This window comes from Spinacia oleracea, chromosome 2 (assembly GCF_020520425.1).
Source record: "Spinacia oleracea cultivar Varoflay chromosome 2, BTI_SOV_V1, whole genome shotgun sequence".
NCBI lineage: Eukaryota > Viridiplantae > Streptophyta > Magnoliopsida > Caryophyllales > Amaranthaceae > Spinacia > Spinacia oleracea.
In genome coordinates this window covers 85,915,727-85,932,324 of record NC_079488.1, presented here as the reverse complement: position 1 = coordinate 85,932,324, position 16,598 = coordinate 85,915,727, and the positions used below count along the sequence as shown (strand labels likewise).

The 16,598-nt window shown below is 37.8% G+C and overlaps 1 protein-coding gene and 1 pseudogene across 1 annotated transcript in view; one reads left to right on the top strand and one right to left on the bottom strand.

Annotated features, from left to right (window-relative positions):
* LOC130467604 (uncharacterized) lies at nucleotides 1-5,758 on the top strand (annotated as a pseudogene).
* A 2,261-nt stretch (nucleotides 5,759-8,019) lies between these two features.
* LOC110791715 (alcohol-forming fatty acyl-CoA reductase) overlaps nucleotides 8,020-16,598 on the bottom strand; it is a 39,867-nt gene continuing 31,288 nt past the window's right edge. Inside the window, exons 7-9 of the mRNA XM_056837180.1 lie at nucleotides 8,702-8,882; nucleotides 8,490-8,617; nucleotides 8,020-8,380 (exon numbers count right to left, since the gene is read on the bottom strand). Coding sequence (XP_056693158.1) covers nucleotides 8,170-8,380; nucleotides 8,490-8,617; nucleotides 8,702-8,882 — 520 coding nt within the window. The 3' untranslated portion in view covers nucleotides 8,020-8,169. The remainder of the gene's footprint in view (nucleotides 8,381-8,489; nucleotides 8,618-8,701; nucleotides 8,883-16,598) is intronic.

Here is a 16,598-nt window from a genome sequence, read left to right as displayed (position 1 = left end):
ATGATTAGTGATGTCTTTTTGCGACTCAAAAATGTCTTCATCAACCCAATCAAATGCATTACATCCCCTTTCCTCAGTTTCAAAGATGTAGAATCTGCAACCTTTGAATTTCCTCTCTGGATTCTCGTGTGTCCACAACGTTCTTTGAACAATGGGAAACCCACAATCACAAATTTTCGCTTTTTGATGAGACAATGTCATTCTAAAACACACAAACAAAACAAATTAGAAAATCGCCAATTCTTATTCACGATTTTTCGAAGAACCCTAATTTTTTGGATGCAAAATGAGGACAATTGAGGAGGAATTTGAGAGGGGAAAACAACATACCTGATTCGTATGGGTATAAATAACAATACGTGGCAGCTAATTTAAGTGATAAACTACTCTGCTAGAGCTTCAATCTTCCTCTGCTTTTGCTATGGTGTCGCGCTTTTTGGGAGAGAGAAAATGCGATTTGGTTTTTTTAATATTTATTCCAGTTGGGGATTTTTGAGGGAGAATTAATTTTTTTTTTTTTAATCACCAACATGCCACGTGTCAGTCTCCGGCAGACACGTGGCCAAGTCAACGCCAGATTCATGGGTCAACTGCTAAAATCCGGCCAAAGGTCCTAGTCAACAAAAATATTAATGTTTTAGGTCCCAACTCACCACTTTCGTTATAAAAGGTCCTTTCTAACAAAAAATTGGTTATAAAAGACCATTTCTAACCAAAGTTCCTTATTTCAATTGTAAAATTTGTTGCAAAACACAATTTATCATTTCTTGGCTCTAATGAGCGATTACATCAAAGTAGTAATGGAAATTTTTTGGTTTTGATTGAAATGTTGTCAGAGTTTTATCCAATCATTCAAGGGCATGTTCGACGTATTACAAATGATGAAATTCATATTCATTATCTTGGCCATAGAATTCAGAATGAGTTAATACTTTTGCTTGGTTCCGCAATTAAAAGTGAAATTATTAAGAAAATAAAAGAAGCTAAGTATTTTTATGTGATTCTTGATTGCGCACCCACTAGTGGAAAAACAGTCATTTGCGTCGGTCATTTAAGCCCATTTGCGTCGCACATTGGTGCAACGCAAATGAAAAAAGTCATTTGCGTCGCAGATTTGGGCGACGCAAATAAGAGTCATTTGCATCGCAGATTAGTTAACCTGCGATGCAAATGACCTTTTTTTTAACATGCCGAAAAGTCATTTGCGTCGCAGTTTAGCTGCGACACAAATGACTTTTTAATATGTTAAAAAAAAAGTCATTTGTGTCGCATATTAGCTAAAGTGCGACACAAATGACTTTTCATCATATTAAAAAAAGTCATTTGCATCGCAGTTTTAGCTAATCTGCGACGCAAATGACTTTTGGATATTCTAAAAAAAATGAGCTGCTGATTTTATTTAATCCATAGATTAAATAAAATAAGCAGCTTACAATACTAGTATATTCAAAGCATAAAAATAAAAGTAAACTAGGTGAAAATTTCGGCAATATTTCCTTTGTAATTTGACCCTCCCCAATACCGGAAATGTTATAATACATTAATATATACCTGTCAAAACAGTTTACAACCCAATAAAGGCAAATTCACCATAGATCAACCAACAGGCCTTAGGCATTGTCACCTCAATGCACTCAGTGAGCGTCGAACCCTTCGCAGAGATGCCACGAGGGAGGAAGCCTTAAAGGCAATCCTTGATTCTCAACCTCCCTCTTTCAATTTCGACCTGAGTCCGGGTTTATTAGGCTTATAGTAATGATCAACTTAAAGTACTATTGGATTTCTCATCATCATCATGCTATCACCTCCAGTTGTTGAGTTCTCCCTTGTAAGTCCTGGAAACTGTAGAGGACCCTCAGGTGAGGCAGATTGTGAGCTACTTTGTTTTAAGGACTCACTGCATTCCCGTGTTCTGCAAAAAACATATGCATGCGTGTTTTTTATAGGTATCCGCAATTCAGCAGCAACCTACAGACAAAGACAACAATAACAGAAGAATAACTTATACATACTTACAAGTTTTCCAAAGTGTACATATTATATCAGCTACCCATATGTATTAGCAAATATCACCTGAGCGGATTTATTAAGCTGGAAAAGTTTGCAAAGCACAGGAGCTTCAGTTGAAGAATACACAAGGTTCACAACAGTTTGGTGGCTGTACAAGTGCGATGAGTGCAAAATCAACTACCACACCATTGTGAGAATTCAAACACGGAAAGTATTGATTTAAAGACATGAATTGGGTTTAAATAGAGCAACTTAAAGTTCATGATGATGCAACAAACCTCGAGACCAGATATTCCAATTTCTGTGCCAGAAAAGAAGCAGCATCATCAGCAGTCCCGCCAGAGAGAGGGAAGCTTCATCAGCAGTCACGCTAGAGAGAGGGCTTCACTAGTATCTCTTTAAGTTTTGTGGCGGCATCTAAATTAAAAGCTTCCACCGCCAGAGAGAGGGCAGCTGCAATAGCAATTGCTGGTGCTCCACGAACCACCATATCCTTTACTGCAGACCTGAAAAAAAGAAAGATAATACTGCTTAAGATGGGTAGTATATTGATTGAAGGAAGAAGAACAGTCAGTTTTTCCTAAAGCTTGGTGACATCTTAAGAGTCTAGTAGCAATGGTGACTGGCGATAAACTGAATCATCCAACCATCCAAGGTATTTTATGCACCAAAAACATGACAGTGGGGAAATCAGAGAAATATCAAGAAGGTTTTAATGTCCATATGTGCCACGATTAATCTAGATTCATGACAAGTATCTAACCATTGCACAACTGTACGGGAGAAAGGTTTATTGAAGTTCACATGAAGTTACTGGATCTTTTAAGGAGTCCAGTAACAGTTTATTGCCTTTAGGGTTCTCTGTCTTGTCTAAAAACAGCGAGATCTTAGTAAGATTTACAATGTTACAGAGATAATGAAATACACCTTTTCAAGACTGGTTACATCGATAACAATATGATTCAATCCAACAGGCAAAACACCCCTCAACCCTTAATAGTGTAAGCCTAAGACCACTTGCAATCAAACTGTCAAAAATATCAGGGTTGCATTCAACATCGACTAGCTTAAGACTCTGAATATTAGCAAAGATCTTGAATTCACGTGGTGGAGGGTTCATAACAAAACTCATGAGTTTCAATTTCACCGACTCTTTGCATTTGAAAATATGACAAGGTATGAAAATTAATTACATGCACTCAATTATGTAAGTTCATCAAAAACAGTAACTTGGACATAAAAACTCTAAATTTTGTCTACACCGTAACCTAATTAACTACCCCTAATTCCCTAAATTGAATATGAATGGGTCAAAACTACAAAAAAAAACATTAAAAGTAAAAGCAGCTACCAGAAAATGACTTTCTCATCAATAATAACTAATGTATTTAGCAAGAACAAAGACCATTTCAGACCTATAATCTGATGAATTAGTGATACAAAGGAAATAATACTTCAATTAAAATGATGTACAGAAATAAAATGACAAGAAAGATTAGAGAAATACCAACGAATTTGCTTGGGAGGCTTCAAAATTTCATTGTTGCCAGATCTTAAGTGACCAAATTTTTGCTTCTGCATCAAAGTTGTTTTTTCTTTGAAAGCCTTTGCTGCGCTTTTGCTGCATCATCCTCATCTACGTTCTTAGATGTAGGTTTTTTTTCTTTGATTTTTCCTAGAATCGTCGAACTTTAGCCTGGCACAAACATCAAATTTGAGTTAGCCAGATCTACTTATGTCACATCCTCACGATTAGATAAACACTCAAATTAAGCATTCTATTTACCCAACCTACATAAATTTCTGCGACTATGGACAAAAATTAAAGTGAAATTTAACAAATTTGACGGGAAAAATTAAGAAATACCTCCAGAAATCCGAAAATTGAACAAGTGAAAGGAAGAGCGGAAGAGGAGATAGAATCAGCTCCCCAAATTGTGTTATTCTTCGTCGCACCGCTGAAACCTAGGGTTTTGCCTCTGAATACCGAATTCGCATAACTTGAGTTTTCAAAGAAAATGGAGAGATTGGGATGGTATGGTGAGAGGAGGATTTGAAGGACAAGCGCAATACTGATTTTGTTAAGGAGAGACAGAGGTTTCGGAGTTTCAACAATGAAGATCTGTGAAAGAAGAATGTGCGAGAGAAAGGGTGGTAGAGAGGAGGCGGAAAAGGGTTTAGCCTGTTTAGGTCATGACTGCATCGCACCAAAAGAAAAAGAAAAAGAAAAAGGGATCACTTCGTCGCGCGTCCATATACCTGTGACGCAAATGACATGTCAATTGCGTCGCATAATAAGCAATGTGTGACGCAGATGACTAAATTGACCTACAATGGGTACATTTGCGTCACATGTTAATTAAATAGCGACGAAAATGATAATTTTTACCCAAATTAGTTGCTTTTGCGTCAGTCATTACAATGTGCGACCCAAATATACCGAGGCAAATAAGTATTTTTGTACTAGTGACCTGATGTAAGTCACCAAGAACAAATGTCTATTATTTTAAGATATGTCGACATCTCTTCAAAGCCTATTAATGTAGCAGAGTCATTTTTAGGATTTTTTAATGTGAATGATACAAGTGGTCATAGGCTTTTTGATGTTTTGCAAAACGAGTTAAAGTAACTTGGTCTTGATATTGATAATGTGCGAGGACGACTATGATAATGGATTAATTAAATATGAAAGAAAAATATCAAGGAGTACAAAAAAGACTTCTAGATATAAATCATAGAGCTTTTTATACTCCTTGTGGTTGTCATAGTCTTAATTTAGCATTGTGTGTTTTGGCTAACACTTGTGCTAAAGCTAGAGATTTTTTTGGCATCATACAACGTACTTATACAATATTTGCATGTTCATCAAAAAGGTGGAAAATTTTAAAAGATAATGTAAAAGTATTAACTCTTAAGTCTTTGTCATCCACCCGGTGGGAGAGTTGTTTTGTAAGTGTCAAAGCTATAAGGTTTCAAATGTTGGAAATTGAAGAAGCTAGCAATGCTACAAGTGGCGGATATTGATGATGGTGATAAAAAAAAATACAAAGTGAAGCTAAATCCTTGGCGAAAAATGAGCTTGGTGATTTTGATTTTATATTGGCTATTGTTATTTGGTTTGAAATATTATGTGCTGCAAATTTGGTTAGTAAGCATTTACAGTTTAAGGATATGCTTGTTGATGTTGCTATTGAAAAAGTAAAGGGATTGACTTCTTTTTTTGAGCGATATAGAGAAAATGGTTTTAATGATGCCCTCGAGAGTGCTAAAAAGATTGCCACAGAATTGAACATAGATCTTGTTTTTCCCCAAAGACGTGAAATTAGAAGTAAAGTTTTTTTTGATGAGAATCCAAATACGTCATCTGCTTCTCAATCTCTTGAAGAATCATTTAGAGTTAATTATTTCTTATACATTGTTGATCAAGTTGTTGTTTCTCCTACTAAGAGATTTAAGCAGTACCAAGAATATGAAAAATATATTTGGTTTCTTGTTTAATTCCCACAAGTTGCAATCACTAGATCATGCGTGTCTGAAATTTTATTGTACTCATTTGCAAATCTTACTTTCAAACAACAATGAACAATATGATATTAATGGTAACGAGTTATTTGTGGAGTTAAAATTACTTTTGAAATTCTTGCCTGGGGAAAAAATGGGACCTATGGATATTTTGAAAATTTTAAAGTCTGGATTTCTTTCAATTCATAACTCGATGATTTCATATAGAATCCTTTTAAAATTTTAAAGATGGTTGCTTCTGCAGAAAGAAGTTTTCTAAACTAAAGTGATTGAAGATGTATATGCGTTCCACAATGTCACAAGAACGACTTAATGGATTGTCCTTCATAGAAATTGAGAATGATGTTTTTGAGAAGATTGATTATTATGAAGATTTAGTCAACGATTTCGCTTCAAAAAGTGTTAGAAGCATGGCACTTTTTAAATAAAAAGATAGTAGTAGTACTTATTAATGTTGCCAGTAAGAAACAATTATAATATAATTAAATAATAACTATTTTTGAAACAATTGTGCATTTGATTTTTTTGTATATAAGGGCCTATTTTCCAACCTCAGCACAGGGCCTCCATATTGTCCAGGCCCGGGGCTGGGTAATTGTATCAGCTCCACCGGGTAATTTCCTCTGTTTTTCTTGAACATTGTAAATACGTGTAATTATTGGTAAAAGCATTATTTCTTTTAATCACCTTATTACACTACAAGAAATTGTACCAGTAATGACGGGAAATCCCGTCGAGAAAGACCAATAATCGTTGATTAACGACGGGATTTCCTGTCGCGAACCCGTCATAAAAGGGGGTCGTCGTTAATAGAAAACTCGTCGTTAATCCGTCGTAAAAGACAATTGCGACGGTTATTTCCGTCTTTGTTTGGTTGTTAATTAGTGAAAGAAATAATACCCTTGGTCCAAGTATGCATTCAATGCTAATTCTAATAAATGCGGTTCAGTATTAATTAACAAGTTAATAAATTCAGTGAGATCAAGTGAACTGAATGCCTAGCTAGAGGCCGCTTCAATTCAAGTGGAATTAATAATATTAATCTACAACCTACTCTTGGCTGAACCCATAGGGTCACACAAATCGTACGTGAACAGATCAAGTATTTAAGTGAATATATTATTCATTAAGTATTCCATTTATGAACATTCGGAAACGACGGATCTCGGTTCCAGTGGGAGCTGAAATCGTCAAAAGGCAGAATAAAGAATACTCCGAAAAAGATGATATTGCCGGAAACGGAAATATGGTTCTTGACGGAAACATAAATATTATCCAAGTCGTAGATGTTGCCGGAAACGGAAACATGGCTCGTATCGAAAAATATTATCGGAAGTAGAAATGTTACTTGAATCGGAAATATTGCCGGAAACGGAAATATTACCGGAATCGGAAATATTATCGGAAAAGAAAATTATTTCCGGAATCGGAAATATTAACGGAAACGTAAATATTTGTACGAAACGGAAATGAATTCCGGAATCGGAAAACAAATCGGAAGCTCGACGAGCGACAAGCCGGCAAGCGAGCCGGCCCATCGCTCGACGAGCAAAGGCAGCACCATGGGCTGCGCCTGCGAGCAAGGCAACAGCCATGAGGCTGCGCCCTGCGAGCAAGGCCGCAGCCATGAGGCCGCGCCAAGCTACAAGCAAGGCAGCAGCCCCATGGGCCGCGCCAAGCTGCAAGCAAGGCAACAGCTCATGGGCCGCACCAAACTTACGGCAACGCAACAACACATGGGTTGCGCCCAGCTAGCGTGCAACGGCTGCGAGGCCTACGAGCCGTGGGACACAGCGTCATGAGTCGTGGCAGCTCGTGCAACCCACGTGGGCCCTTGTGGCTGCGTGGGGTTGTTCGTCTTGGGCTCCAAGAAATATCCGATTAGTTAAATTCCTAGTTTTACTAGAATGCAAATAATTAAGAGTTTAATTATAGTTGCAATTCTAATTGAATAAGAATTTCAATCCTATTAGGTTTGGTAATTCTATTCCTAGTAAAACTCAAATTCCTTATTTCCTACACTATAAATATAGGGCTAGGGCATCATAATTATACACATCAATTGAATTGAAAACATATTCTTTATTCCCATTGTGTTCAAGGGAGAACATAATACAAGCCTGCCCGACTACATAAAACCTTAAGAAAGATCCTAGTTGGTTGAGCCTAAGGCGGATCCGAACGTGCTGTGGACTTTCTACGGAGGAGCAACATTTGGGGCTCTAAAGACTTGTTCTTGTTCGGTTCGCGAGCAGTTAGGGAAGGGCACGCATCACATTGTATGTCACCTAAATTATGCTAATTGACTATGTGGCAATTAATTTGGATTCTGGCTTCATGGTTTTTTCGCATGAATTATACTGTTGTATTATTCCTAACCTAACAGTTAGCCTCGTCGCATAAGGCTCTTGCGACAGGATTTTTGACCCGTTGTAATCAGGTTGTCGTTAAAGATACAAATTCTTGTAGAGTTAATATATGCTCATATAATTCGGAAGTTTGATCACGCACTTAATAAGATTATTAATGGACAAATTAAATATGAACTTGTTAAGTAGCACTATTGCGTAAACAACTTGTCCTAATTTTTCTCTGAAAGAAGCTGAAGCTAGAATTAAAGTGTATTTCACTAGTTTTTCAAGTTTGAGAAGATAGACCAAGATGAGATGAAATAACCATAGCAAATATATGAGAGTACATATATAAATATTTAACAATTGAGGGAAGATGCACATTGACAAAATAGTCATTCCAGTTGATGGACAAAGGGTCAAAGTTGAACACATCTTCATCCAAACCATTTTCACGGGCAGTTTCGATCAACCTTTGCGTGTTCGTGTCTACGAAACTGCAAAACCAAAACCAAAACCACTCATTAGCAAGTTCATTATCACCCTAATAAGAATAAGAATGAAGAGAGAGATATTATCAATTAATGAAGCAAAAGTTCAACTTACATGCCCTTGAAGAATAGATAGGGTTTGTACAAGTCCACCAATTTCGTAGCCACTTGCAGCTTTTTGTCAAGGTTATACAGAATATGTTGTAACTTATAACAACCCATTCTAGTAACAAACATTAACATCTGTATATAATAAGAGTTTAATATGATTGATTAATATCACTTTACTTTTTATATAAGTGTTAAAAAAAAATTGATGAAACTAACCGTCTTCACCATGACATGGAACATATAGAGAATGACTTGGAATATCATTAGATTGCTCAATACCAAACCCTTGCCAATTTTGACAGGGATGCCTTGGCGATTGCTCCATGGATTTTTGGTGAAGTAGCGAAAATGAAAGTCGTGTAACTCATTAAAAGTAACTGGATTTCTGTATGAACTCTGTTGATTCCTGGTTTTGATGATGACAAGCTTACCTTCTACTAATAGTTCGTTTTGGAGAATGTCAGGAACAGGTTAATATTTAAAGAAGGACAAATGCAACAACCGAAGCAAGCTAGGGAGCTTTGAAGTAATTAAGTTCAAAGTACGTGGCAAGATTAAATCAAGGATCAAGTCAAGCAAATTCTATAAGGGTCGAAAGGTATAAGACCAATGTAATTTAGTACATGCTTAGTATGGGAACAGAGTATTTTGAAGAGTCCTAGTTATATCGTGAAACGAAATAAATCAGTTTTACTTTTACAAAAAGATAAACATCAAATGTTTTAAACTGATTTTACAAAACTGTTTGAAGTTATACTCTTGAATTTGAGTTAACATATAACTCTCAAAATACGAAAAGATTGATTTTCCTAAACACGTTTGAAGTAAGATTTGCGAAAATCTATCTATTAAAAAGAGTCCTAAACTGGGTTGGATTTGAATCTAGGTTAAACACTTGAATTCGTATAAATACAACCTTTTTTCTTTGCGAAACATTTCATCAGAATTATTTACATCAACCGGAAGCTTTCAGGTATCACCCTTAAAGTCTTAATCTTTAAAGAAGTCTGTTCCTGTTCCCATATAGAGCAGTATTTGTTACTTAGTCTTATATCGTATGTTAAGTAGTTAATTAATTCTTATACGTTTGATTAAAGTGTTGAGTTATTGTATGTTAAGCCTGAGTCAGGCTTACTTGAGCAAGAGAGAAGATCTCACGAGAGATCAGTGAGTAGGAACAGTTGAGGGACTGTTTCCATAAGGGAAGGAACAAAGAGGGTTGTTCCTAGTCATCTGCAATCAGAGGTGATTGGCAGATTGTGGCCCGAGTAGATTAGGTTTGTAAAGAAACTAAGTTGTTTTGCCTAATTAGTGAAAGTGTTTAAGTCCCCAAAGGGGCCGTGGTTTTTTCCTCTCTATTGGGCCTAGAGAGTTTTCCACGCTAAATCTTGCTTGCATATTTTACTATTTCTGTTCCTTGTAGTTTAATCTTTATAAATACGTAAAATATCAATTCACCCCCCCTCTTGAGGAACTCTGTAAAACTAACAGTTGGTATCAGAGCCAGAACCCTTTAAACTGCAGGTAACGCTGACGGGAAAAACGATTCTGAAGCTATGAACACTACGGAGAAACTAGAAGAGGGATACTCAACACAACGACCTCCAATGTTTAGCGGCAAATACTATTCTTACTGGAGAAACAGGATGGAGATTTTCATTAAGGCTGAAAACTATCAAGTATGGAGAGTGATTGAAGTTGGAGACTTCCAAGTCACTAAGCTGAACTCCTCTGGAGAAACTGTTCCCAAACCTGTTGATGAATTTGACAAAGCCGACTATGAAAAGCTTGAACTCAATGCCATGGCCGTCAAAATCCTTCATTGTGGACTAGGTCCAAATGAACACAACAGAGTTATGGGCTGCAAGAACGCGAAGCAGATTTGGGATCTGCTCCAGGTTACTCATGAAGGAACAAACGAAGTTAAGAGATCGAAGATTGATCTCTTAATGCACCAATACGAGCTGTTCACCATGAAGACATCTGAAACGATTCAAGACATGATTACTCGCTTCACAAACATTATCAATGAACTAAACTCTCTTGGCAAAATCATAACTCCTGAGGAACAAGTCAGGAAGGTCCTAAGAAGTCTACCACAAGATCCCTGGATGGCTAAAGTCACAGCCCTCAAGGAAACTAAAGACTTCACAAAGTTTAACCTGGAACAACTGGCTGGATCTCTCCTAACTCATGAACTGCAATTAAACGCGCGACCTTCAGAGAATACCAAAAATAGAGCTCTTGCTCTAAAAACCGAAAATGATGAAAACTCCGAAGAAGATGAAGAGACAGCTCTGTTTGCTAGGAGGTTCAGAAGAATGTTTAGGAACTACAAAGATGTGGAACACAGAAGCAAACCAAATAGAAAGTTCCCTAAAACTGACACTGGATGCCATAAGTGTGGAAACTTGGAACATCGCATTAGGGAATGTCCTCTATGGGATCAAGAACGAGGAAAGGGAAAGGAAACAACAAAAGATAGATTCAAAGACAACAGAAACTCCTTTTCCAAAACTGAGGTAAGAAAAGCCATGATCGCTGCATGGGGAGATACTTCTTCTGATGAGGAACAAGAACAACCCAACGAAGAAATTGCTCACCTGTGTCTTGTAGCTGAACATGAAGATGAAGAATCCGACTCAGAATCTGATAAATTCCAGGCAAGTCTTGTTCATATTAAAAGTAGGCTTGAATCCATGTCTAAAGTAGAACTGTTTGACTTACTTTCTTGTCTCACTAGTGATTATGAGGATCTCCTAAAAGAAAAACTAGACTCAGACAGAAAACACCAAGACATTGTCAATAAACTCACAGAGGAGTTGGAATGGACCAGAAACTCAAACTTAGATATTGACAATCGTTTCTTTAAACTCTTTGATCAAAACCTTCATATAAAAGAAATGTGTGAAGCCTTACGCAATGAAAACTCCTGGCTAAAACAAGATCTGATTGACCTAAAAATAGCCAAAACCAAGAACCTCTATAAAGAAGAACTAGAAAAAGCTCAGTTAGAACTAGTGAAAATTCACCAAGAAAAGACCCATCTAGAAAGTGAATTGACTAAAAGGACCAGACACAAAATAGAGGGAACACCAAAATGGATAGAAGAAGCTAGAACCAAACGCACAGAAGGTTTAGGTTTTAACCACAAAAAGCATCATCCTAGAAAAACCAGAGTAGATTTATACAGTGACATAGTATGCACCTTCTGTGGTCAAATCGGTCACTATAGAGTTTCTTGCCCTAAAAACCAAAGGTACTTGGAAAAGAACATCGAATTCACCAAAACTAAATGGGTAAAGAAAAGTGATTTGATTCCAAGTAAGGAACCCAAGCTATGCTGGGTTCCTAAAAACTCTAACTAAAAACTTCATGCAGGTCGAAGTGAGGGGGAACAACACATGGTACCTAGACAGTGGTTGTTCCAAGCACATGACTGGAGACAGAAATAGATTTCTCTCACTCACGACCTACGAAGGTGGAACTGTGACTTTTGGCGATAATAAGAAAGGTAACATCATTGGCATTGGTAAGGTTGGTAAGTCAAAGTCTCATTCCATCGATAATGTGTTTTTGGTTGAGGGACTAGGTCATAGCTTATTAAGCATTTCTCAATTCTGTGACAAAGGCAATTATGCAAAATTCTTCTCAAATAAATGTCTAATCATCAATAGTAACACAGAGACAGTGATCCTAGAGGGACAGAGGAAAGGGAACACATATGTGGTTAACCTCAACTCGGTCCCTCACTCCAATCTAACCTGTCTCAGTGTTATTGAAGATGATCCTTTGTTATGGCACAAAAGATTTGGTCATGCTAGCTTTTCTCTAATGAACAAATTAAAATTGAAAAATTTAGTCACAGGTCTCCCAAATACAAAGTTTGCAAAACAATCAGTCTGTGATGCTTGTATCAAAGGAAAGCAAGTAAGAACGTCCTTTAAATCAAAAGGGGTAATCAGCACAACAAGACCACTGGAGCTGATTCACATGGATCTGTGTGGACCAATGAGGACACAAAGCAGAAGCGGAAAGAAGTACGTACTCGTAATTGTAGACGACTTCTCAAGATACACATGGGTGATCTTCCTATCCAACAAGGAAGAGACGTTTGAAGAATTTCTGGCTTTCGCCACAAAGGTTCAACGACAAAGCAATCTTAAGCTGGTCCACATCAGATCAGATCATGGTACAGAATTTCAAAATAAAAGATTTGATGATCTATGTAAAGGTTCAGGAATAGATCACAACTTCTCTGCTCCCAGAACACCTCAACAAAACGGTGTTGTAGAAAGAAAGAACCGAACTCTTGAAGACATGACAAGGACTATGTTGATTGCTAGTGGACTTCCAAAAAGTTTCTGGGCCGAAGCTCTAAATACGGCATGCTATGTGCTCAATCGAGTGCTAATTAGAGCTATCAAAAACAAAACTCCATATGAACTGTACAAAGGAAGAAAACCCTCTATAACCCATCTTAGAATCTTTGGTTGCAAGTGTTTCGTTCACAACAATGGAAAGGATCAACTGGGAAAATTTGATGCACGAAGTGATGAAGCAATATTCCTAGGATATGCCTCAAACAGCAAAGCGTATAGAGTATTCAACAAAAGGACCATGTGCATGGAAGAAAGCATACATATTATATTTGATGAAACTGACTCCCAAAACTATGTTGCAGGTACAACTTCTGATGGAAACTTCGAACTAGAACTCACTAGAGAAACAGAAGACGAAGAGATAAGGAAAAGTTCCCAAACAGAAGAACAAACCCAAGTCGAAGAAACATCTGAAGATAACATAGTTGAAGAGGAACCAGCACAGGCCGAAGATCAAACAGAAACAAATGAGCAAGTTGAACAGTCTGTTGTGGAAACAAACACACCTTTCCAACCCAGACCTTGGAAACATCAAAGCTCACATCCCCTTGACCAAATAATCAGTGATCTTGGACGTGGAACCACGACCAGATCCCAACTCAAAAACTTTTGTGCTTTCTATGCTTATTTATCCATGATTGAACCTAAAAATTACAAAGAAGCACTAACTGATTCTGATTGGATCATTGCTATGCAGGGGGAGCTTAATGAATTCGAAAGAAATAAAGTATGGCATCTTGAGCCTATACCATTGAACAATCGAGTAATAGGTCTCAAGTGGGTATTTCGAAATAAACAAGATGAGCATGCTACGATTACCAGGAACAAGGCCAGACTAGTTGTCAAGGGATACAACCAACAAGAAGGAATAGACTTTGAAGAAACTTTTGCTCCAGTTGCCAGAATGGAGGCAATACGCATACTAATAGCATTTGCATCATATATGGGATTCAAACTCTATCAAATGGATGTAAAATGTGCCTTCCTAAACGGAAATCTCAAGGAAGAAGTCTATGTGGAACAACCTCCAGGCTTTGAAGATCCAGAATATCCCGCACATGTCTACAAACTAGATAAGGCACTGTATGGACTGAAACAAGCACCAAGAGCCTGGTATGAACGTCTCTCACACTTTTTGCTAGACAATAAGTTCAATCGAGGTAAGGTTGATAGAACTCTGTTCCTTAAGTCAAGAAATACAGACATACTAATTGTTCAAATCTATGTTGATGATATTATATTTGGAGCAACAAACGAAGATCTATGCAAGGAATTCTCTGACCTAATGCAGCAAGAATTTCAAATGAGCATGATGGGAGAACTCAACTTCTTCCTAGGTCTCCAAATCAAGCAAACGGAACAAGGGATCATGATACATCAACAGAAATACATAAAAGATCTCATCAAGAAATATGGAATGGAGTCCGCTAAGAGCAACCACACTCCAATGGGAACAACCACGAGACTGGATGAGGATCAAGAAGGTAAGAGTGTAGACCAAACAAGGTACAGAGGTATGATAGGCTCCCTACTTTATCTTACAGCAAGCAGACCAGACATTGCATTCAGTGTAGGTGTCTGTGCCCGCTTCCAATCAAATCCAAAAGAATCTCACCTTACAGTTGTCAAAAGAATTCTAAGATATCTAAAAGGAACAGACGATTTGTGCCTATGGTACCCTAACTATGATCACTTTGATCTCAAAGGATATACAGATGCTGACTATGCAGGTGACCTAGTAAACAGAAAGAGCACATCAGGAATGGTTCAATTCCTAGGAGCATGTGCAGTCTCCTAGGCTTCAAAGAAACAAAACACAGTGGCATTATCCACAACAGAAGCTGAATATGTAGCTGCGGCTTCATGCTGTTCCCAAATGCTATGGATCAAACAACAACTTAGAGATTTTGGTATGAAATTAAAGTGTGTTCCTATTCTATGCGACAACACAAGTGCAATCTGCATATCAAAAGACCCAGTGCACCACTCAAGGGTCAAACACATTCACATTCGACATCACTTTTTGAAAGATTATGTGGAAAAGGAACTAGTCAAACTTGAGTTCTGTCCCACAGAAGATCAAGTAGCTGACATCTTGACCAAACCACTTAACAGGGACAGACACGACAAGCTCAGGTTAGAACTCGGTATGATACGAATACAATAATACCGGTTGTCCCTAACATTTTCTAACCTCATTGGAAAATATCAAAAAAAAAAAAAAAAAAAAAAAAAAAAATATGTTCTTAATTATTTTTTTGTTTATGCACCATATTTTCTGAATGGACTAACAACCAGGTTCGGATTGCAAAACCAGCTGTGCATTACCACAGCCACGTCTGCACATTATTAAGGTAATCGCACTTTTTCCCAATACTTGCATTCAATTCGAGGTCTAAGTGGGAATTCTAAAAATGAATGGAAAGCAATTAATTTGATTCATCGAATCTTACAAAATCTGGTGCATGCATTACTATTCCATATTTATTCACTCAAACACGCTTCCCACACTCCGATTCCCAACACCAAAACTCTTCCCATTCTAATCATTCCGCCTATAAAAATCTCGGAACATCCCCTCCTTCTTATCAAATTCCCAATTTTAAAATTCAAAATTCACCTATCTCTCCTAGTAAATCGCAACAGCCCTGCCTATAAAATCATGACCCTCTACAAACTCCAATTCCCAAACCCTACAAATTCATCTTCTCCTTCTACACCCATCATCACCGTCATACCTCTTCAAGCCATTTATCCGGAAACAATGCCTCCCAAACAACCAACACCAAAACCACCAGCCACAAAATCAACTACAAAACTCGCCACCAAATGAAAACTGGTCTTGAAGAAGGAAGTTGCTGCTTTGACTCAGGGGGAACCTCATCTTCCAGCTGAGAAGAAGGTAAAACTCGAACCCACAAATTTTTTCTATTTTCCCCCAGATCGTATGCTCCCTGGTCTTAGCATAGATTTTGGTTGGTGTCGGGAAATAGGGTTTGTAGAATTGTTGGAGACGATCGAGTCTCAAGGTTGGACCTATCTTTTTGAGGTTTGTTCTAAAGCTTGCATGTATCCAGAAGCAATGGGGGAATTTTGCTCAAACTTTGTCAATCAAAAGGGAATTTGTAGTTCTGAAGTCAATGGGAAACAATTTAGCTTCGATTCTGAGAAATTAGGGTCTTGGTTCAAAGTCCCAGTGTTAGGGGAGGAGGTCTATCACAAGGGAAAGGGTCCAATTGAGCTCGGGGGTGCAACAATGAAGGAAGTTTACTCATATTTTGGTGGTCAAGGGAAACACCCAAAAGCTCTCAACCAGTATGTCCTCACTCCTTTTCAAAAGGTCCTTTTTAATGTGGTCCGACGAGGTATTGTTCCGCGTCATGACAAGCGTGCTTTGGCAAGCAGGTTAGATCTGATCTACATCTTTCTCCTAGAATCTCAGCGTCAAATAAACTTTCCTGTCGTTTTTATCTCCCATCTCACTCACTCCATCTCCCAGAACAATATGATTGGGTATGGGTCTCTTCTCACCTTCATCATGAGAAAGGTTGGGGTTGACCTTACTCGTTACTCAGCTGAACCTCTTACTCCTGCCCATATCCTTAACAAAGCTTGCTTGAATGGGATTAGCCTGAGTGTAGTGGATGGAGTCGTCTGTGTTGGTAAGACGAATGTGGGAGATACTACACCTCAGGAGGAAGAGGGAGAAGAAGATGTCGATGAGGAGGAGG